The sequence below is a fragment of the Camelus dromedarius genome, chromosome 3 (assembly GCF_036321535.1).
Source record: "Camelus dromedarius isolate mCamDro1 chromosome 3, mCamDro1.pat, whole genome shotgun sequence".
NCBI classification, from domain to species: Eukaryota; Metazoa; Chordata; class Mammalia; order Artiodactyla; family Camelidae; genus Camelus; species Camelus dromedarius.
The window spans coordinates 53,727,942-53,751,716 of NC_087438.1; the positions used below are offsets into that span (position 1 = coordinate 53,727,942).

The window sequence follows — 23,775 nt, forward strand, 5'->3', positions numbered from 1 at the left end:
AGGACAGATACTCCCAGAAGAGCTTGTTTTGTCTATATAAAAGTTAAAAGTAAGACTAATTACAATAATAATCATAACCTTTTGACTCTGTACCTAATGACAAAGCAGAGCAACAGTAATGCATACCATGAAATACGTTTGATTTTTAAGCTTGATTCCATGGCTAGATTATTCTCATGATTCTGCTGTAAATGTGTTTTATTTTTAATTGAAGTATAGTTGATTTACAGTATTAGATTAATTTCAGGTGTACAGAATATTGATCCAAATTTTTTTTAGATTATACTCCACTTAAAGTTATTACAAAATAATAGCTATATCCCCTGTGCTGTACAATATAGCCTTGTAGGTTGTTTATTTTATACATAGTGGTTTGTACCTCTTAATCCCCTACCACTATCTTGCTCTCCCCACTTCCCTCTGCCCACTGGTAACCTCTAGTTTGTTCTCTATTTCTGTGAGTCTGCTTCTATTTTGTTATATTCCTTTGTTTGTTTTTTTAGATTCCATACATAAGTGATAATATGGAGTATTTGTCTTTCTCTGTCTGACTTACTTCACTGAGCATAATACCCTTTAGGTCCATGTATATTATGACACAGTTTCATTCTTTTTTTATTACTGAGTAATACTGCATTGTATGTGTATGTGTGTGTGTGTATATATATATACACACACACACATATATATATACATATTCACACGCATATCTTCTTTATTCATCTGTTGATAGACACTTAGGTTGCTTCCATATTTAGCCGCAGTAAATAATGCTGCTATGAACATTGGAATGCATGTATCTTTTTGAATTAGTATTTTTCTTTTCTTCAGATATACACCCAGCAGTGGAATTGCTGGATCATATGGTAGTTCTATTTTTAGTTTTTTGAGAAACCTCCATAGTGTTCTTCATAGTGGCTGCACCCCGTTTACATTCCCACCAACAGTGTAAACAGGTTGTCTTTTTTAAACATCCTCACCAATATTTGTTATCTGTAGACTTTTTGATGGTAGCCACTCTGACAAACGTGAGGTGATACGTCATTGTGATTTTGATTTGCCTTTCTCTGATGATTAGCAATGTTGAGCATCTCTTTGTGCGCCTGTTGATTCTGAGTTGTATGAGCTATGTATTTTGGACATTAACCCCTATTGGTTGTATCATTGGCAAATATTTTCTCCTATTCAGTAGGTTGACTTTTGTTTTGTTGATGGTTTCCTATGCTGTGCAAAAAGTTTTAGGTTTAATTAGGTCCCATTTGTTTACTTTTGTTTTTGTTTCTTTGCCTTAAGAAACTAATCCAAAAAAAAATACTGCTACAATTTATGGAGTTTTATGGTTTCAAGTCTTACATTTAGGTCTTTAATCCATTTTGAGTTTATTTTTTTAATTGATATAGTTGATATACAATGTTGTGTTGAGTTTATTTTTATATATGTTGTGAGAAAATGTTACGATTTCATTCTTTTACATGTAATTGTCCAGTTTTCCCAGCACCGCTTAATGAAGAGACTATCTTTTCTCCATTGTATATTCTTGCCTAGTTTGTTGTAGATTAATTGACCATAAATGTGTGGGTTTATTTCTGGGCTCTTTGTTCGATTGATCTAGGTGTCTGTTTTTGTGCCAGTACCATGTTGTGTTGATTACTGTAGCTTTGTAGTATTGCCTGAAGTCTGGGAGGGTGATACCTCCAGCTTTGTTCTTTTTTGTCAAGATTGCTTTGGCATCTTGGGAGTTTTGTGGTTTTATATACATTTTAGCATTATTTGTTCTAGTTCTAGGAAAATGTCATGGGCATTTTGATAGGATTTGGGGGGGGTGGTAATTAGGTTTATTTGGTTTGTGTTTTTGTTTTTTTTTAATTGTTTTTAAGGGAGTTACTGGGGAATGAACCCGGGACTTTTTGCTTGCTAAGCACATACTCTGCCACTGAGCTGTACCCTTCCCTCCTTGATCGGAATTTGAATCTGTAGATAACTCTGGGTAGTATGGACATTTTAACAATATGTTTCTTCCAGTCCATGAGCACAGGATATCTTTACATTCTTTGTATCATCTTTAATTCCCTTCATCAGTGTTTTATAGTTTTCAGAGTACAATTCTTTTCACATCCTTGGTTAAGTTTATTCCTAAGTGTTTTTTTCTTTTTGATGTGATTCTAAATGGGGTTGTTTTCTTGCTTTCTCTTTCTGATAGTTCATTATTAACTGAGTTTGTATGTTAGTCTTGTATCCTGCAACTTTACTGAATTCATTCATTAGTCTTAATAGTTTTTTGGTGGAGACTTTGGGATTTTCTATATATAATAATATGCCATCTGCAGATAGTGAGTTTTACTTCTTTTCTTCCAGTTTGGATGCCTTTTTTTTTTTTTTTCTTCTATGATTGCTGTGGCTAGGACTTTCAATTCTATGTTAAATAAAAGTGGGGCATCCTTTTCTTGTTCCTGATTTTAGAGGGAAAGCTTTTTGCTTTTCACTACTGAGTATAATGTTAGCTGCGAGTTTATCATATATGACCTTTATTATGTTGAGATATGTTCCCACTATACCTACTTTGAGAGTTAAAATTTACACTGTGTTCATCTATTCCTTCTCTAATTCAGTTAGCATGCTTATTACTAATGATTTAAACTCTTTATCTGGTAAATTATTTATTTCTGTTTCATTAGTCATTTTTTCAGGGTCTTTCTCTTGTTTTTTTGATTAAAACAAATTCCTATGTTTCTTATTTTGTTTAACTGTCTTTGTCTCTGTGAAATTAGGTGAAACAGTTACCTGTTGCCGTCAAAGAGGTATCCTTTTGTGGGAGTGACCTTATATAGTCTATGTGTACCAAGTGGCTTTGGTGGGAGACCTAGATCTGACATGACCATGAGTCACATCTTTTCCAGGTTGTGCTGGCAGCCATCACCTTGGTAGGTGATGGGACTGGAGATGGAGGGGCCAGAGCCAGAGCCAGGTGGTGTGGGCAGGTCCCAAGGTGCTAGGGCAGAAGCCCTGAGAGTTGGGTCCAACTGGCTCCGTTCTCTCATAGTGTGTGCTCTCCCTACTCTCAGCAGAGGGAAGCAGGGCTGGAGCCAGAGAGTCTGGATTAGGGCTGCGTTGGCTTCAGCCACAATCGACCGCTTCTGATGTACTTGTTCTGTATGTGTGGGCAGTGGCTCCCCTTGCCCAGTTCAGATGCCATTCCTGGTCTGAGCAGCCTTTGACTCTCATAACTGAGCACTCCCCTTGGCCTCTGCAGCCCTCCGCCTGTGTGGAGCTGTGCTGTGCAGCAGATGGGGCCATTGTGGGCCCTTGGCCTAAATCTGGGTGTGGACTGTGGTAGTCCTGGCTAGTCAAAGCCCAGGATGACTTCTGATAATGCTGTTTCTATAAGCCCTAATAATGGCTGCCCCCACCCCATTCAGACGCCATTCTGGGTACAGGCTGGCACATACCCTCACAACTGAGTATTCCCCTCACCTGCAGCGGCCTGCGCCTTAGTGTGGAGCTGCTTTGCAAAGCGAGTGGGGCATGAGCTGGCACTTGGTTCAGACTATGGCATGTGCTGGTCACCAGAAACCAACGAGAGTCGAGTGAGGTTTCAATTGGCTTTCTCCACCTTGTTTCAGGAGTAAGCAGGTGTGTGTGCACTCTTCACAAGCAGAGTCTAGGTTTCTGTCAGCCTTCCTGTTAGTGGCGCTGGCTTTCTAACCAGCTAAGGGCACCCAGTGTTGGACCCCAGGACTGGGGCGCCCAGTGTGTGGCTTGAACCACTCACTCCCCAGGGAGGATCTCTCTTCTCTTGTGTCCCCTCCCAGGGGCACAGGTCCTGACCTGATTGCTTCTCTTCCCTTCCTACCCTGTTCTTTGCAGATCTTTCTAACAGCTTTGCCTGTACAAGAGTCTTTCTGCCTGTCTCTAGTTCATTTTCAGTGAGAATCAGTAAATGTGTTTTTGTATAGCATATTAATCAGATCATATTGTTAAAGATTAGAGGAAATATTAATGACATTTGAATATTATTTTCTGTCACTAGTCTCTTCCAGTTCTCCTTTCTGCTTCTGAAACGCTGAGATAAAGAAGGACATTTTGTATGATAACTGGTAACTTTTTAAAGTGTTCTGACCTGTGCAGAAAATTTCTCTTCTCTTTTCCTATTCCTTACCCATCTCTACTGATCAAACTACTCATTCTTCAGGACCCAAAAGATGCTGCTGCCTCCTTAGCACCTTCCCCATCACTCTGGCCAGAAAAAATACCTTTCTATCCTAGCACTTTCTTTGTTCCTTTTGAAAAATTCTTGTCACGTACTACTTTTTGTTACACGAGTGTAGTGGGAAAGTGCCTAATAGTAATGAGAGGTGTAAATTCAAATCCTGCTCTACTGTTAGTTTACTGTCATTTTAGATAGGCCACCGTACTCTGGGCCTTGATTTCATCATCTGTAAAATGAAGGGGTTGGGCTGTGTAACAGCTAGCTCTCGGAATGTAAATTGGGAAGCATCCAGATGTCAGAAGGGTTTGGACCTTTATCTTGGTGTCTCAACATACAGCCTGTACTTCTCTCCACCTCATTCTCCTATTTTTTTTAAATATATATTTTTTGAGTTCACTTTGGATTAAAAGTGCAAGGATTTGGCTGAGAACTTGTCTGGATGAAGCTTTCACTAAGGAGTCTCTTACTATAACCTGCCATTGATTGACATTTTCAAGGAAAACACTTGGAAACTGCCAGACATTTTCAGCAGTCTGCAGCTATTATAAAAATAGTTCTACCATGATTCTTTTTAAAGGATAGATGTCAATATCTGTACCTGTCAAGGAAGAAGGCAGTTTTTGCAGAAAATTAGCTGATACTCAGGTCTTAGAAATTAACATTAAATGATTTTAATTGTTTCACTTATTTCCTGCTGTGCCTCTCCTGACCTCAGGGATATTCTGACTGATCATCATTGTCATTTACCCAGTGAGGGACCCAAGGATGCTGGCCCTGAGCTATTCTCCTATTTAGCAGTGACTATGATTTCTTATCATTGAGCAGGGATCCTTTTTGAGACATCTGTCAGAGGATGGTTTTCTTTTACCATGCCCAGTTCTGCTGCTTAGTAGCTCTGCCTTAGTGGGCAAGAGAGCTTCTCCAAGCCTCTCTTTCCTCACCTGTGACATGGGAATACAGTTGTACTAGCATTACCCCCTGAGACTGTTGGGAGAACTAAATGAGATGATGCACGTCAAGTCTTAGGCACAGTGCCTGGCACTTGTTATCTGTAATTTTCTTGTGATACCTTAAAATTTACCTTTTATTCTTTTTATCTCCACTTCTCTTTTTCTCCCACAGAATATGGCATTAAATGTGGACCTTGATTAGCTATTTAAAACTTACTGATTTAGAGTCAGTGTTTTGACTCTTGCTACACAATACTAAAATCTTACTGACTGATGCTATCCAGACAGACATCACTGTACTAAGGTAAAAACTTTAAAGAATGAACTTATAGCCTCTCCAGAGGCTCATCAAGATAGTAGGTGCCATTCAGAAACAGTCCTCTTGGTGCAGTACTTCAGCTTTTGTTCACTGTCATTCATCTGTCTACCCAGCCATCCATCTGTGTGTGGTTTCTTGAGAACTTGCTCTGTACATGGCATCTAGCTAGATGCCTAGCACAGCTGGGCACTGTCTAGGCTAGTTCAGTTGGATGCATTCTCAGTAACTTCAGTAAACTCTAGAGTGAGTAAAGAGGAGGTTTTTGCCAACTTTTGGCTTCTGGCTCTTCTGTTAGAATGCTTACACATCCGAACTGGTCTTCCACATAGATTCAATATATTTTTCATATCTGGGACCCTTTGATATATGGTGCCTCAAATACACGTGATCCTTGCTAAAAGATAGATGAGCACACTAAATATGTGAAATTCCTTAATCACATTTGTACTTATTATGTCATCTTGGCTATATCATTTTGGGAACTAGAGAAGAAAGGGTGTCTCAAATTCCTGACTAATTTTATAGAGAATGCAAATGACTTCTTGAAATGAAAGGTTGATGAACATCCCCACTGTGATATCTCTGCATATTAAAATTAATCTTTTTGAGCAGTATTTACTGAGTGTCTTCTTTATGCCAGGCCTTGTGCTAGGCAGTGAGGATGAGCAAGATGCCATAGAGCCTGCCCTTATGGGAACTTGCATTCTAATAGTGAGGTTTGTAATAATCAAGTTAGCAAGAAAATTAAGGAAATTTTGGAGAGGGATAAAAAGTATGAAAAAAACAAAATGGACTGACGTGATAGAGAATGACAGGACAAAGGGGCTTAAGTAGATTGGGTGGTCAGGAAAGGTGTCTCCTGAGAGTCCACATTTGAGCTTAGACTGGAATAAGAAAGGATCCAGTCTCGGGGAAGAGCATCGCGGGTGGAGGGAACAGCTGTGAGAAGGCCTTGAGGCTGGAGTGAGCTTGACATCTTCTGGCAGGTGGAAGAAGAGCAGGATCCAGTCCAGCTGGCTCTGAGTGAACATGGGGGAGATGGGAGGAGATTACCAGAGAGGCAGGCATGGCCTTCAGACTATGGTCAGGAGTTGGGGCTTTATTATGAGTGCCCTGGGCAGTTATATGTGGGCTTTTGGCAGGAGACAGGTTGTGTTTTAGTTTTTGAGACAATCACTCTGGCTGCCTTGTGGAGAATAGACTGTGGGCAGCTAAGCAGGAAGACCATTCAGGGTCCACTGCAGTGGCCCACCAGGGTGGAGCAGTGGAGGTGGAGACTGGGTATGTATGCACCTCAGAATACCTCCTGATTCTTCAGTGTGTATCTTTTTTCTTGTTCGTATTTACTGGAAATATATCTCCCATTAGAAGTCTAAACATTAGGGCTTTTAGGAAAGCACCGTTTTGGTCACCTATAGATACTTGAGTTTAGTGACCGAAAGCATTTCATGCTTTAAAGGCTCAAAGTTAGTTCTTGTCTGAAATCTTCAAATCTTGAGTAGGCTTGGAAAATCCACTTCCACAGTGTGACCACTGAACCACTTACCCAGGTACCTCTTACAGGTCAATTCCACAGCCTCCCCTTGTCCAAGAAAATCTGGAGCAAACCTCTAGGCTAATTTAGTTCCTGCCCTTTATTCCACCTGGGCTACAGATACATGTTATAGGCCTGAATTTGTATAGATTTTATTTCAGAGAATCATAAAATTTGAGGGTGAGAGATTGTTTAATTCAACTCCCTCATTTTAGGAGCAAGAAAAATGAGACCTTAGAGAACTAGAAAGTCCAAATTACCTTTCCTGATTTAGGGGCCAATTCTTTGTTCATATTTATTCTCTTCTTTTTCTACAAGGTCATTTCTTTGTTTGCCAGGGTTCTCATAGAAATTAATATCACAGTGAAAATTACTCCAGACTCTTTTTGTGTAATCCAACATAGTGGGTATTTAGGAAATGGCTCACTCATTGCTGCAGAACCCATTCACAAATAAATTATGGATTGAAGTTTGTGATATAAAGAAAGGGAGAAAGAAGAGAAAAATTGCTCTTTAATCCCAAAGACAACCACTGTGAACATTTTGGCATATGTCCTTTGTCTTCTCTTTGTATTTTTTTATAAATGCATTTTTTCTTGTAAATATTTTTATCCTAATTTTTTTCATGTGCTACCAACCCAAATTAGAGCCTTTAGCAATTAGATATATAATACCTGTAATTTTAAGATGGACAAGTGGAAATTGATAGATTCTAAATGTAAATAATATACAAAACACACATAGGCAGGTTAATGATTATTTAAGGAGAAAGCCAGAGTAGTTCTCTCGTTTAGGTTGCTTCTTGTTATTTCCTTTCTTCTACCCAGAAACAACCATGTGTGCTGCTAAGACTTCACTGTTCTGTGATAGCACAGTTCAAGTTGAAGACAAAGAGGTCCTCTTTCCCTTTGTGATACTTAATGGGTGACATACCACAGTGCAATCTTTTGCCTAATACATTCCCATTTAAGAAATAAGTTGTAGATATTACATAGAAATCCGTCTGGTACAATAAATGAAATTGCCTTTTAATTTTCTAGGGGAACTCGGAGAGAGTAATGATAATTACTGGACCCAACATGGGTGGAAAGAGCTTATACATAAAACAAGTTGCATTGATTATTATCATGGCTCAGATTGGCTCCTATGTTCCTGCAGAGGAAGCAACAATTGGAATTGTGGATGGCGTTTTCACGAGGTAAAAACATTAGTTCTGTTTGAATATATTTCTAACAATAAATCAAGCCCACATTGTTATATGAGTTTTCTTATGTTCATATTTAGATGAACAGATTTGTTATTAAAATATTTAGAGTTTAGGAGCTTAAAGGAATCATTTCATCATGAATATTAATACCAGAGGAGATGTAGGAGATGATTTTGTCCAATGTTTTCAAGTTTCTTTTAGTTACTAAGTTCTTTCTCTAAAGAAAATCATATGTAGAAGATTAAAATTAAACAGATAAGAGCAGATCTGCTCCACCTTAATCAGTGGTAGAAGACTTGGAGACGTGGCTGGTAGGCTTTGTAGAGCATTCTAAAACCTAGCCTACCCTCCTTGTTTTATAGGTGGAGAACTGAGAATAGACTGAAAAAAGCACTGACCCAAGATAATTTAAATCATATTCTTTTTTGCTGTAAGGGCATAACATGCAACTGGCTTAGTCTTACCCTCGACATATAAACCTAAATTGCATACCATATTAGGAATATGGATGAAGTATCCCAGTCTCACCAACTAGAACTCATATGAATTCACAATGATAACTTAACACAAAAAATCATTAGTCACTTTGGAGAATGAAAACTGCAAAGTAAAGGGGAAGAATCAAGCAGCTGTCATGCCTTTCCAAGTGAATGACGAGAATTTTTTTTATACAAGTGAGCCAGCTAGGAAGGAATGATAGAATGATTATCACCCCTTCCCTCTCTCCCGCTCTCCCTCCCTCTCTCTCTCTCTCTCTCTCTCTGTCTCTCTCTCTCTCGCAACCCGTAATATAATAATAGGTCTAGACAATAATTAGAAATGGCTGTTAATGTTACCAAAAGAGAGACAACCAGACGTTAGCCAAAAGTTTGTAACACAGCCTATGAAGTCTGGGCAAACAAATCAAGCCTAAATCTATTCAGACCTCTAGATCTATCTGAAAGACAAGAGATACTGATCTTTTTATACTGCAAGATTGATCACAACTTTAAAACATTAGTTAATTAGCAAAGAATCATTCGAGTCAGTTAAAGAAATAAACAGATTGTAAAGAGTTAAACACTGAAATATGGGACATTCTCATATGCTTTACCATTTAAGTATCTGTTGTTTTATGGGCCTTAAGGTCATGTTTATGGAAGCAGTCTGCCATGGGCCCTGAGTGTCCCTGCAGGTTCCTACTGAGTATGCCAGCAAAGCCCCTGATTGCTCCCACCTGGGCATTTGTCCGGGTTGGGCTTGTAGCAAGCCATCTTGAGGAAAGAGGTAACATCTCCCCCCAAAGAGGAAGCTTGCTTCCGTTTGTTACACAAGTAGTGAATCCCTCGAGTTCAGTGTTCCTGTCTTGTAATACAGTCATGCATGTGCAGCAGCCCTGGTGAGCCCTTTGCATTGCCCTTTCTGGACTTGACAGCTGATGCAACCCAACATGGGTGGTAAAGTCCTTTGTCTCTGACTCAGGGTTTTTGTGTCTTCTGCCAGTATCCACGAAACCATATTGGGTTAATTTGATGTGAATAGGGTAAAATCCCAGACTTTGCACAGTTCTGGATTGGGTCAGTAGTATTTTCTTATTTCTTGCTAATATTAAGTGCCCCTAAAATGTGAATGGATGGGTTATGTGTGGGAAAGGATGGAAACTTAAGAGCCAGAAAACTCAGGTTTCAATACAAGTTCACCAATTTCCTGACCATGCACTAGTTACTTCATACTTATAGGGCCTAGAAAAAGTATATCATGGTATTAAATATATATATATATATATTATAGTTTTTTAGTTTTATAATTATTGTAATATATCATATATTATATAATATATATGTATTTTATATATAATATATATTATATTGTAAGTATGATAGTTGGATACAAATCTCAGTCTTGCCACTTAACACCTATGTGACCTTTTCCAAATTACTTGACTTCTCGGTGTCTCATTTTTTTCACCTGTAAAAGGGAGATAATACTGCGTAAAGCATAGATTATTGTGAGAATTAAATAAAGTTAAGTACATAAAGTGCCTACCATATAATAGGTACTCACTCAGTAAATTTGAGTTTCGTTCTTCTTCTAGAGTCTGTCATTAGTATTTTGGATTTAAGTCTATCTTCATATATATGTTAGTATAGTATTCATTTTCTGAATTTAGCCTCAGGTTTCACATCTATAAAACAAGAAGTTTGATAATACCAACTTTGTTTTGAAAAGAATTTCTAAGGGATGTGAAATCACTATGAATTGCTGGTCTTTGTTTTTATCCTTGAAAAAAGTTAACCAAATATAAACCCCCTGGTGCCTAGTCTCTTGGAACACTCAGGATGTAAAAAGTTAAGAATCCGGGACCCAAAGGCACCACCCACACAGACTGGAGCGATGGTGGCGCCGTTCCTCCTGTTCCTCAGGAAGGGGCTGACGTGGTAGGTGCTCATGGGGAACATGGGCTTATCCCTCCATGCTGATGGCATGGTGGCGTGCCTTGATGTCATGAACCAAGGTCAGCCTTAAGGAGCTAGACCAATTACTAATCACTGTGTAAAAGAACAACTGAGCTTTAAACTTTGCCAGCCCCAAATTCATTGTTTCAGTATGGTAATATTCATTCTGAGTTAACTCCTTCAAACACTAATTTATTCAGCTACTTGGGGATACATTTTAGTTACTTGGTCTGGTGGGCCTATCTAGAGGTAGTATTACATGAAGGAATATTCTTGTTACAATACAAAAAAAGAGCTAGTTACAAAGCCTGGCACTCAGTATGATTCCACTTTTATATGAGAAATTATGTATGTAAATATATGCAGAGAAAACGATCTAGATAGAAGGCTGTGTTCCAAAATACCATGAGGGATATGGGATTATGGTGACTTTTCTTTTGCTTATGAATGTTTTTTAAATTCTGAAATAAATGTGTGACAAAAGCACATCCCCTCCCCCAAGTAAATTAAGGGTAGTATCAATCAAAAAGATGTTTCATAGGAGTCTAGTGAAATACATATGTGGTCACTGTCTGGGAATACTTTTTTTCCCTGGGGCAAACTCTGTAGCGTGGAATTTGGGATTCTAAGCTTTAAACCCTCCCAGATAATGCAACATATCAGAACTTAATTTTTCCAAAGTTTTAACCCAGCCTCTAAGTAACACTAGCTCTTCCTCCTTTAAGAATTGATGGCATTCTGTCAGATCAGTATACAAGACCTGATGTCTTTAATTTTCATAACCGACACATCGCCATTTGCATCTAACATTTGAGACAATGATTTTTTAACCCTTAATGTACATTGGATTTTTTTAATGGAGCTTTTAAGTTACATTGATACCTGGACCCTACCCTCAGAGGTTTAAAGTTGTCCTGGGGTGGGGTCTGGAAGTAGAATTTTACATGTGCCCAGATGGTTTTGAAGTATAGCCAAGATTGAAAAGCATTTCCCCCAAGCCCTTACTGGAGAGTTCAGCTGTTTAATTATAAAAGCAATAGAAGCTTATTATGAAAACTATTTACAGTGTAATAGGGCAGAAGGTGAAATCTTTACCTTCTCCCCAGGTCAGCATCTATTTATGATTCTTCACATAAATTTCCACAAATTTACATATATACATAAATCTCTTTTTTAGATGTTACTATACTAAGCATTATTATTATGTAGCTTACTATTTCCTAATGTGTGGAGGAAACTGAACTTCCCTGTCATTTCATACAGATGAGTCTCACACTTTTTAATGGCTGCAGTGTGTCTGCTATGTAGAGATTCCCTGAACTCTAACCGCAGAGAGCTCCATCTGAGATGCACTGCTCTAGTGTAAGGACCCTGTTCCCTGTCCATTCCCCCCTCATCGCCTTCTCGTCCTGTTACCATTGGAAAGGAGTCACTGGGGACCACATTCAGTTATATCTCTAGGATTTTCACTAGGATATGGTTTAATATTATGCCTTCATATTTTTCAGTTATTCAGTATGAAATACTTCAGACATGTATGTAACAGTCCGTCATGTAGCTTGCACCCTACTGAAGAAGTAAAGCATTGCCAATACAGCTGAATCCATAATCCTTCCTGATTCTGTCCCCTCCCACCCCACCCAGAGTAACTGCCCTTCTTGACTCTGGTTTTTCTCCCATGAATTTCTCTATATTTTTACTACATAGGTATGTTTTGAAACAATATGTTGAATTATTTGGCAGGCTTTTAAACTGTATATGTTTGATATGCTTTTTAAAAAAAATGTTTGGAAGAGGGAGGTAATTAGGTTTTTATTTATTTATGTATCTTTTAATGGAGGTACTGGGCCTAGTTTTTAAATGGAGGTCCTGGGGATTGAACCCAGGAACTTGTGCATGCTAGGCACACGCTGTACCACTGAACTATACCCTCCCCCTGTTTAGTATGCTTTTAAACTATTCTTTTGCAAGTAGCTTTTTCCCCTCAGTGTTACATTATTGAAATTTATCCATATGGATGCATATAATTCTAGTTCACTCATTTTTCTCTAATTATGATATTCCATTATATGTATATTCCATGGTTTATCCATTTTTCTTGATTAATATCTAACATGATTCAAATCTGCTGCAAATATCAACAGTACTGATACTTGTCTTATACACATCTAGAACACATGAGTGAATTTTCTGAATCTGGGCTTTATCTAGGAGTGGGACTGTTGAGTGTAAGGAGTGTGCATCTTGTACTTCAAGGAGGCTGGACCAGTTTAGGATCCCACCAGCAGTGCATAAAACTTTGTCCCTATGCTTTAAAATTAATTAGAATAAGAAATACCCTCTTGATGTTTCTGTATATGCTCTAAAACTGCTCATAAGAGCATTTTGATTTCTGTCACTTAATGTCTTTTACATGAAGTACCATCTGATAAATCACTTTTTATTAATGCTGAGGAATTTTTCCCTCTCTATGTGCATGCTGTGCTTGTTTACAGAGAGATGTGAAGCAGCTTAGTGGCCTTGCCTGACAAACTGCCGGGCCTCCTGTTATCACCAACGGCTGCTTCCTCTTTAATTCCTTTTTGTCTTGACTGCCAAGAAGCCAAGAGCTTAAATTCAAGGCTCAGCTGTAGAAACAAATTTGGTTTAGTTTTCCCTTTCTCTTCTTACATGGGAGTATCTCTCCCATGAATAATTTCTCCAGCATGATTCTTAGAAGAACTGCTTCAGAATCAGACTGTTAAAAATGCTACTTTCTAAAGCCTGTCACAGCCTGATTATATTGAAATCTTCAGATGAGACCCCAAAATTAGCACTGTAAAAGCTCACGCTAAATTTGCTTTCTCAAATTTGAGAATCCTACTCTATGGCTTATAGTCTTAGTTTCATATTCATTGTATTTCTTCTGTCATTAATATCTTATTCTAAATCACTTCAAATCCTTTTTGTGCTTAATGGAAAAAAAATATTAAAATCTAGCAGATATATACATAAAATTTGGCTCCAAACTTTAAATTGGTTATTTTTAACTTATTAATTAGACATTTACAACCCTAGGCTTAAATTCATATTTTCCATAAATATTCATTAAGTACCTACTATGTGCTGTGCACTGTGCTATAAGAATAAATAGATGTATGAAAAGCTATAAGCAGGAGGCTTTGAGAATCTCTTTCTGAATGTTGTAACCTCATACGAACCTTTCCCTGAATAAGAAGCGTTTTTTAAAAGTGAAATTTTGGCAAGCATATACATTTGGCTCTAATTGGTGTATTTATATCTGTGTACTGTGGTATATGTACTCATCAGTGAAATATTTCTAGACACGTATTTCCGAGGATCATTAACATCTTTGACGTATCTGTTTTTTATTATCCTGATAAAGGCAAACTTAAACATCATTCAACTTTTTAGACTCAGTAATTAAGTTTTAGAGAAACAATGAATTATTAAGTCTGGTTTTTAAAAAATGAAACAGTTGGCTTCTCTCAGCATAATTTATTTCTATTTATGTCAATTAAATGTTGGTAGAATGGGGTATTTACATTAAATGGCCCCCGGTTAATAATTTTCATGCCACATTCGCCATGTAAACTCTCTCATGGCCCCCAGCTTCAGGAATGCTGTGTACCCAGAATGTCACCAGTGTGTTCATTGTGAGAGAGAACTGGAAGGTAATAGGTCTTCAGATACTTAAATTAAATTATTTTAAATGTTTGCTTTTGGCTGTGTGAATGATCAGTGGTTTGTTTGCCCAGTTTAGTTTAATTCAGCAAGTATTGATTGAGGACCTGATGTGGAGTGTTTGTACTCTATTAAAAAATATATATATATATCCATCCTTCTTGGACAGCAAGAAAACATCGCGAATCAGTGCATGTCTTCTAGTTGGTAGTAAATACCAGCACTAAGAACCACATTATGAGTGATATTTTACTAAATGAGAAGGCTGTTGTGAATTTTATTGGCATCAGAAATGTTGCTTATGAAAGTCTGTCTGCTTTATTTAGCTCCGAGAGCTGTGTCTACCAAGCAGGAGATACCTCACTTCATCTTTTTGATGGGAACCGGTTGTGTACCTTTAATGCTTCAAAGTCACCTGAGGGTTTGGTTTGTTTTGGTTCAGTTTTAAGTGCATATTCCAGGCAGGACCCCTGAATGTGGGTCCCCTGGAGGTACTATTATGATGAAGGAGACTCTTGGACTCTGTAATTAAGAAATTCTGCAAGTGACTCAGAAATATATCCAGATTTAGGAACCATTGTTCAATTTCAACACGATGTTTTACAGAAGGAAAAACAGAAACAAAGTCTGTGGTTTGCTGGTGCTCATAATGTGAGTTCAGTTATAAGGATGCTTCCTCTGGTTGTGTTGAGTTCACCTCTGTTGATCTTATTAATTAACCTGATTAGTCTTTCCGTCATTACTGATTAATATTATCCTTCCTTTGATGGCCTTAATTATTTGTGGTTTTCCTCAAATAATAGTTAAGGTTGGGAAAGAGTATTTGCCCTGTTAACTATTTTCCTTTGGAGTTCTTGGGACTAACCCACAGAGTAGACTAGTAGATGTACTGAGGAATGATTTGCCCAGTCAGCACACTGTGGGATTCCCTTGATAGGATTGATAACCCATGACCTTGATAACCCATGACCTTGATAACCCATGACCTTCGTAAGTGGTGCCTGCATGTGCTTTGCAGATGGTTCAGTGAACATGGTTTCATGTAAACCAAAGTTTGGCATTTTACTGGATTGCTGCCTTGATTCTCAGCAATGTTTCCATTGACACTGAAAGGTTGCTGTAGTGGTTTTTTGCTTGGTTATATTGTAGTTGACTGTTGTGGCTGTTAAAAATTGACTTTAATTACCGTAGGTGATCGGATTGCAACTGTTAGTGGAAACAATTATACTGGAGAAAGACTTAACCTTTTTTTTGTCTATTATAATAATTTCATTGCTGCTAATAAAGTATTTTTAATATTGGTAAAAGAAAGCTGGTTATTTATCTTGGTAATTAAAATCACTTTGCCTTGTCTTAACATTATGATACAGTAGAGTATAAAGTGTTCTTAAATGTATCATTTCGTGATTTTTAAAAATAATATTTGTTTTTCTAATGACACTGTGAAACTTGTTCATTTTGCAAATTTAAAACTATAGAAAAGCTCAAAAAGGAAAAAAAAATTAAATAACTGTAATTTCACCACCTGGAAATCATATTGTTTAGGTATATGGCCTTCCAAGCTTTTTAAAAATGCACACATATAGTAGTGAATTATTTGACTTCATTCCATTTCTGGGTTAATGTTTATGTTTAATTAAATACAGTTCAGCTCTACTACTGCACATTTTTATACCTTTTAAATACCATGCAGTATCTACGTATCTTTTAATATTTGGTATTCTTTCGTGGCTTTTTCTCTTCTTAGACGTTAACTTTTTTTTTCCTCCTTACACCATCCTTCTTAAAAGTTAGAATACTTTTGTTATTCAGGAGATAATTTTCCTTTTGTAAAAGTTGCATAAGATGCAATAAAAAAGCCAAGACTCCCATACTGGACAGAATTCTGTGAAATTTTTAGCATAGTGAAGTGAATAGAACATCTTTAATTTCAAAAAGAAGGCAAAATTAGCCAATATTAAAAAAGCCCTCCTATACAAAGCACTTAGAGGACAAATATGAGGAATGTAGAAGAGGCAGATTGATAGAGGCAGAAAACAGAATAGTGGTCACCAGGGACTGAGGGGAGGGGAGGGCAGGGAGTTATTTTTTAACGGAATGTTTGAGGATGATAAAAAGTTCTGCTGTTGGATAGTAGTGATGACTGCACATTGTGAATATGCTTAATATCACTGAATTAATACACCTAAAAATGTTAAAATGGTAAATTTTAGTTTTATATATGTAATATATATACTTATGTTATATATTGTTTTAAATGCACTTAAAGTATGTCAAAAAAATCCTTCTGCGGTACAAATAATTATTGCCTCTTTAACAATTTTGATATTTAAGCTCTAATTACTTATTCAATATTAAAGAATCTTTTCTCCCCCCCCCGTTAATTGCAGTATTTCTCCCTCATGCTAGCATTTTCCTTCATGAAGCTGAGATTGTGTTTTGAAGGGACAGAGGCCCACCCCTTTTGCTAAAATTTAGAAATATCTAGAATGTTACCTCAAAATATCAGGATCTCATAAAAATAAACCCTTGTTCAAGTCTGCATGAAAGTATTCTCAATTTTAGAAGCTGATTCAAAAAGTAATAATTTCTTTTCTCCATTAATGTTTTATTAAGCTTTGTTGACCTATATAAGGGTTATAGACTAGGAGGAAGTAGGGGATTAGACAGATTAGTCGGCTGCCACTCCTAAAAATATCAGAGTGATTTTTTTTCTTAATCACGTATCTGTAACCTGTCTACTCAGAGCAACCTAACTCTGAGATGAAACCTAAGAAATGAATTTTCCATTTTTCACTACATTTGAATATAAACATAGATGGAATGATGATTATGACATAGGTTCTGAAATTCCTTAGGTCTCTAACATATTTTAACATTTGAAAAATTTCGGAATCATTGTCCAGTAGTATATCTCGTAAATGTTTTTTGAATTAATAAAAAATTACAAACTTTTTCTTAATTATGTTACATCCTGCCATGTTTCAAAAACTTATTTTAGGCAATTTACTGGGAGATACACAATAGAGCAGGGTAATAAGAGTGAAATATGGTATTCAAAAATCAAGGAGAAATAAGGATAGAAACGTAAGATAAAGTAAGGGTTGCTGTTTGTTATTATAAGGTGTTATTCACTTGTTTCCTAGTAACCAAAACCAAAAGGAAAATGTGTTAGTGATAAAATTCTGCATCCATCAGGATCATATGAAGTCATTCTATTGCTGAAATTTATTGGAAAAATGAATTTCTTAAGAAGAAGAATTTCTTAAGAGAAGTTAACAGAAAATATTTTTATCAATAAACAGTTCCCACAATTACAAATGCATACTTCCCCAGTGGCCTCAGTGACTGATTAAGGTACCAGCATTTCTTCAGTGTCTGCTAGGCAGCATTGCTACCTTATCATCAGGTGCTATAAAAAATACAGTCTTGAAAGAAAATGTGTTGGCTCCTAATGCAGTGGCTTTCAGACTGTTCTGCAGGGTGTTAAGAGCCCCACAGAGCCCCCTCTGGATGGGAAAAAGGCCTCATGGTGCTGGGTTCTTGACCAAATCACCATTCCTTTTATCTCATCTGCAGAGTTAAGTTAGTAAAATTTCATGTGAACAATGGATTTAACAGCTGAAAAGATACTTGTAAACCACTGGTCTAATAGTAGCGTTGGGACCATTGTTTAAAAAAAAAAATACATCCAACATCCCCTAAAATCTGGCCTGGCCTCCTTAAAGACAGAAATCCTGTGATACCATGAGGCACGCTGATACCATGGATCTTGCTGTATACATGCTTCAGTGCCATGTATATAAAGCCACCCACCCACCCATCCAGAGGTTAAATTTCATTTAGACTGCTTGGTATGTTTATGGTTTCTGTTTTTACATTCAGCTCTTAAATTCATATAAATTTATTTGGGAATATGATTTGAGTAGGGATACATCTTTGGTTTTTCTGTGTTTTTTTTTTCCCCTGAAACAACCAATTAGCTACCATGTTTTTTATTGATTGATCATTCATCCCTCCCTCCTGATTTGAAATCTCACCTTTGAATATCTTTCCCAAGAGCATTCTACAATTCCTGAAGTTCCCAATGAGACCACTCTGTTAACATAGTGTTTCTAGAAAGCGCTTAAGTATAGTACTTAAACTGTTGCATTAAAATCTTATCTGGTTTTTGCTTGTTATTCTAATTCTCGAGAATAAAAGAAGCCCCCCACCTCCAAATATGTGCCTTACTGGAGCTATTTTATTATCAGCCAAAGATTTGTTCTTTTTGTCAGCTCGCAACCTATCAGTAATAAAATCAAACAGTAAGTGGGCGTCAAACATTATGATTCTGAAGAATTCAGAGTGGTTACAGAGATAGGAAAGTTTAATCTTCTAGCTTTGTGGTAGGGGAAATATAAGTAAAGTAAACATTGAAAATTGAGGTAAAAAACAGAATGAACTTTGAAAAGGTAACTAGCATGCTCCTAAGCTAGCAATATTTTAGAAATTAAGTTTTGTAGTTACCAATATTAAAATGGATAAAATTGACAGCACTTTGAGTAAAACCTCCATCAAAGATGTAGTTAATTACAGTTTCTAAGTGCCACTGATTCCTGGAGCAGTTCTTCTAAGCCTCTCCCAGTCTGGAGTAGGGGAAACATTACACTCAGTCTCCCTTGTCCGGTCCAGGGCTCCAGCCACAGGATGGTTAAAGCTTAATTTTACCATGAGTTTCTCCAGAAATAAGAGGTATATTATGCTGCCGTTGGTCACATGTGAACTGATGCAGCAAAACTAAATTGAGGAAGGCATTTTGCTAAGAAAATAGTTACCAGCATTCACAAAGCTGGCTAGTGTTTCAAAGCCTGAATTCTAAGTTTTGCTGTTGACTGCATGACCTTGAGTGAGTGTACGTAATTATTCTCTTCCCACCTCAGGTTTTTTCTTTTTGGTACATTTTACCAAATGTGTTCTGTAGATCATTATTTTCAGAAGGTGCTCCAGGAGAAGTTTCAAGCGTCCATGGTTAAATGAGTTGGAAGTGCTGTGTACTAGATCAGCTCTGTGAAACGCACGATGTGTAGTAAAATGTGAAAGGCCCCAAAGGAGTCTTAGAGGGAAGAACCCTTACGTCTTTCGGACCCATGTCTTGACATCTCTAAGGACTGTTCCCTGGAGCCCATTTTAGGAACCTGTGTTATAGGAACCTCTATAATTCAAGTTCTAGTTAAAAAAAATTTTTTTTTCATTTGAATAAGTGATTTCAACAGGGTACCTTAATTCACAGTATCAGTGTGGAATCTTCTTAAGGAGACACTGGAAAAAGCTTAGGGTTGTACAATAACCTTGTGCTCATGGATTTTAAACACAGCAGCCCAGAGAAGCGTTGTTTTCCCCTGTGAGCACCAAAACTCTGTTTTGAAATAATTGGTCAAAAAAAAACGCCGAGTCAGAGATTTCCCTCCTTTTCAGGAGCCCTGTCCTGTACCTCAGATTCTACCCAGAATGTTTCTACAAGGTGCTATTTGATGTTAGACACTCTTTATAGCCAACATGTGTTTTCTTTTGTTTAATATAATTTCAGCTAGTATTGGCTCAAAGAACATAGACCCCCTAGGGGTCATTATTGTTCAGAAAATAATGTCTGGCTTCCTCTTAATGGCGTTCACAGGAAAATCAGGGTATTGCCATCTTATTTGTAGGATGGGGGCTGCAGATAACATATGCAAAGGACGGAGTACATTTATGGAAGAACTGACTGACACAGCAGAAATAATAAGAAAAGCAACATCCCAGTCTTTGGTTATCTTGGATGAACTGGGAAGAGGGACGAGCACCTACGATGGAATCGCCATAGCTTATGCTACACTTGAGCATTTTATTAGAGAGGTAAGCCTCTTGCCAACCTTTTGTACATGAATGGTACGTACTATACAAATTGCTTTCCTGACCTCAGTTTCTAAATATTCAAAATTATCTTTGTTATAATTGATCCTCTGCCTGCAATTGATCATTCAAGTGCTACGTGGAACTCAGGTAGACTGGCCCTGAATAATGTTTGTCACTCTTTGATGTGTCTCCCTTTCTTATGCTTAAGCAGAATAAACCTGGTCAGTAGGAGAAAGGCCTCCCTGGCAATATTTCCACCTAGAACTGTATCTTATTATCCTTGGCAAACTCTAAATCAAGAGTTGCATCCATCCACCTGCAACCCAATTCTTGAAAAAAGAACCAAATTAGGAGATGGTGCAATTTTTGTCCTGTGAAATACTTTTTTCCGGCAACATCCTAAAAGATCTCCATATAGCCTTTAATCGGATCTATTTGTATCTCTGTTTCAGTAATAGTACTCCAGAGTTCATTTCTGAGCATCTCAATGTGAAATTTTGTTTGTGTCAAACTTTCAATCCATGTCATCTCTACCAGACTCTCCCCTTTATTAATCCTCTCTGTCTGTTTATTTTGACCTCTCCCCCTTTCTCCCTCCTTCTTAGCACCTGCCCCTAAACCTTGTCTCTTCTGTTTTTTCTTTTTCTATTTTGTTCTCTACTTTTTTACACTTTTCTTTGTTTCTATGTCTTTCTCCCATTTTCATTTCTGGCTTTCTTCCTTAAATAGCCAATAAAAGCATATTTTTCTCATATTTCTTTGCAAAAAAAATGCAAAAATAAAATCCCCTTTTCTTTAAATTTTTGTGGCCCTCAGTTTTAATATTTAGTTAGATTACATAGTTAATGATGGCATATTTTCTATTTTAAAAGAAATACTTTTAATTTTTCTTTGAAAAGAAATTCTGTATTTGCAGAAAGATACAGCTCAAGAACTTCTTTCCTCATTATAGAAACTGTGTCTCACAGGTTCAGTAAAGTCCTGTGTCTGCCTCCAAAACATATTTTAAACATTTATTTAAGAATATTACTCAGCTGTTAAAAAAAATGAAATTTTGCCATTTGCAGCAACATGGATAGATTTGGAGGGCATTTTGTTAAGTAAGTCAGAGGAAAATAAAATACTGTATGATATCACTTATATGTGGAATCTAAAAAATACAATAAACTAGTGAATAAAACAAAAAAGAAGCTGACTCACACATATAGAGGACAAACTACTGATTTCCAATGGGGAGAGGGATGGGGGAGGGGCATCATAGGGGTAGGTGGGGAAAAAGGGTTATTATGGATTAAATGAAATCATTTCATACATGAAGCCATGTGTGAAACTTGTACAGCACTATAGAATTTGAAGAATTTTTCATTTAATAAAAAATAAAAAATAAAAACATTCATTTAAGAGCCTTTAGGAACAAAATATGACAGAGCTGAATTTGTCAACTGTGATTTCATCATTTCTACTCTGTAGCAGTTTATCAGTTACTATGACTGCATAGCAAATTACTCCAAAAGTAAGTGGCTTAAAACAGCAATAATCAGTTACTATGTCTCGCAGCGTCTGGAGGTGAGGAATTCAGGAGCAGCTTAGCTGCGTGGTTTTGGCTTAGGGCCTCTCCTGAGGTGGTAGTCAACTTGCCAGCCAGGGCTGGAGTCATCTGAAGGCTTGACCGGGCAGGAAGAATCTCTTCCAGTGTGGCTCACTCACATGGTTGGCAAGTTGGTGTTGGTGGTTGGCCAGGGCCCTTGGTTCCTTTCCCTGCTGTCCTCCCCACAGGGCTGTTTGAGTATCTTTACAGAGTGTCATCTGGCTTCTCCCTGAGGGAGTGTTCCAAGAGGCCAAGGTAGAGGCAGCAGTGCATTTTATGAGCAAGCTTCAGAAGCCACACGCTGTCACTGCCATCATGTTCTGTTGACCACACAGCCGCCCCCCCAACCCCGATTCATTGTGGGAAGGGGCTCCTCAAGAGCATAAACATTGGGAAGTAAAGATCTCTGGGGCCATGTTGGAGGCTGGCTACCAAAAGCAGTTTGTCAGTATTTCCAAGATTCTCTAAGAACCTTCAGGAACCAATTTTGACAGAACTGAGTTTGTCACTTCTGTTTTCATTGCCTATATAGCAGTTTTGGGTTACTTTAAGTGTTAATGAAGAAAGTATTAGTTTTAGATAAAACTTACCTTGGAGGTAAATCACTGAAGATTTATCAGGAGCAAGAGTCATTAACATTCTTATAGATAAAAATCATTTTTTTTCATGGTGTCTTTTGATTGCTGAAATGGAGAGAGAGAAAAGAGAAGAGGAGTTGGGGAGGTTTTGTGTTGCTGCGGCGAGCTGAACATGGCCTTGAGGAGAGCGGTGGTGTATCCCAGACCCTCATGTCTTCCAGCTAGAATTGCCCGTCAGCTCAGGGAAGGGGCACCATGGAGACAGCCAGTCCTAAGATGCTTCAGGGCAGATTTTAAGAGCAACTTGTCAAAAGAAATCCTGCCTTAATAAGTTTATTTTTAATTGTAATTAGAGAGAAGGTATACATTATGACTTTAAATAAAGTAAATGGCAGATGGATCAGCACTGGAGTTCTTCAATTTAATTACCCTCTTCTGTTACTTTCTAGACCATGAGTTGGTGTTAACTTCCCTTAAAATAGGGATTTCTAGAACACATATAATGTGTGCTCTAAAGCAGTGCTTATTAAATAATCCACAAGTCTATATTGATACTAATAAAACAAAAATAAATTTTAAAATGATGGGGGGTAAGGTGGGATGAAGGGAAGCTGTACTTTACAAAATGTAAGCTAATGAATAGAGAATGCTGTTTATTGGCTGGCATTTTGGTGTTTTTTTAAATCAACATTAACTATGACAATATACCATTTTTTTAAATAAACATTTATTAACTAGCACAATAATAACTGATTCAGGCAATGATGATCAACAAATGGTGAAAGCTTTGGGTGAAAGATTGTTGGAGAAAAGGATATTCACAGTCTCAAATTAATACCCCACAGGTTATTTAATAATTACAAAAGAGAAAAAAGTACAATGAAGAAATCTTCTAGGCACCCACTTACACCACATAAACAGATTTAGCATCCCCCGTAATGGGTCAGATTGACATCATGTGCCTCCTGTTGTGATGTACTGGAAAGGATATGTCATGTACATATATATGTAATATTCCTGGCAATAAGGTGTGATCTAAATTCCATCAGGAGGAAACAATTAGCCGACTCCAAATTGAGGCACATTGTGCAAAACAGCTCTCCTGAATAGTTCAAAAATGTTAAAGTCATAAAAGACAAAAAAGAAAAGGGTGGGGAACTTTTCTATAGTAATGGGGGCTAAGGAGACATGACTGAGTGCACCACATGAGCCTTTATTTTTTATTTAAATATAAAGAAATTTATAAAGAACATTATTGGGACAGTTGGGGAAATTCATGGGCTGTATATTAGTAAATAGTAATATATCAATGTTAAATTTCTTGAGTGTATCATTTTATTCTGGTTATGTAGGAGAATGTTTTTGTTCTCAGAAGATAGAATCTTAAGTATTTAGGGAT

The 23,775-nt window shown here is 37.3% G+C and overlaps 1 protein-coding gene across 4 annotated transcripts in view; it reads left to right on the top strand.

Moving 5' to 3' along the window:
• The window catches only part of MSH3 (mutS homolog 3), a 139,621-nt gene that overhangs the window by 103,977 nt on the left and 11,869 nt on the right, over positions 1–23,775 (top strand). For all 4 annotated transcript variants that reach the window (XM_031447348.2, XM_031447351.2, XM_031447349.2 and 1 more), the window contains exons 20-21: positions 8,051–8,208; positions 20,024–20,210. In XM_031447348.2, coding sequence (XP_031303208.1) covers positions 8,051–8,208; positions 20,024–20,210 — 345 coding nt within the window. The remainder of the gene's footprint in view (positions 1–8,050; positions 8,209–20,023; positions 20,211–23,775) is intronic.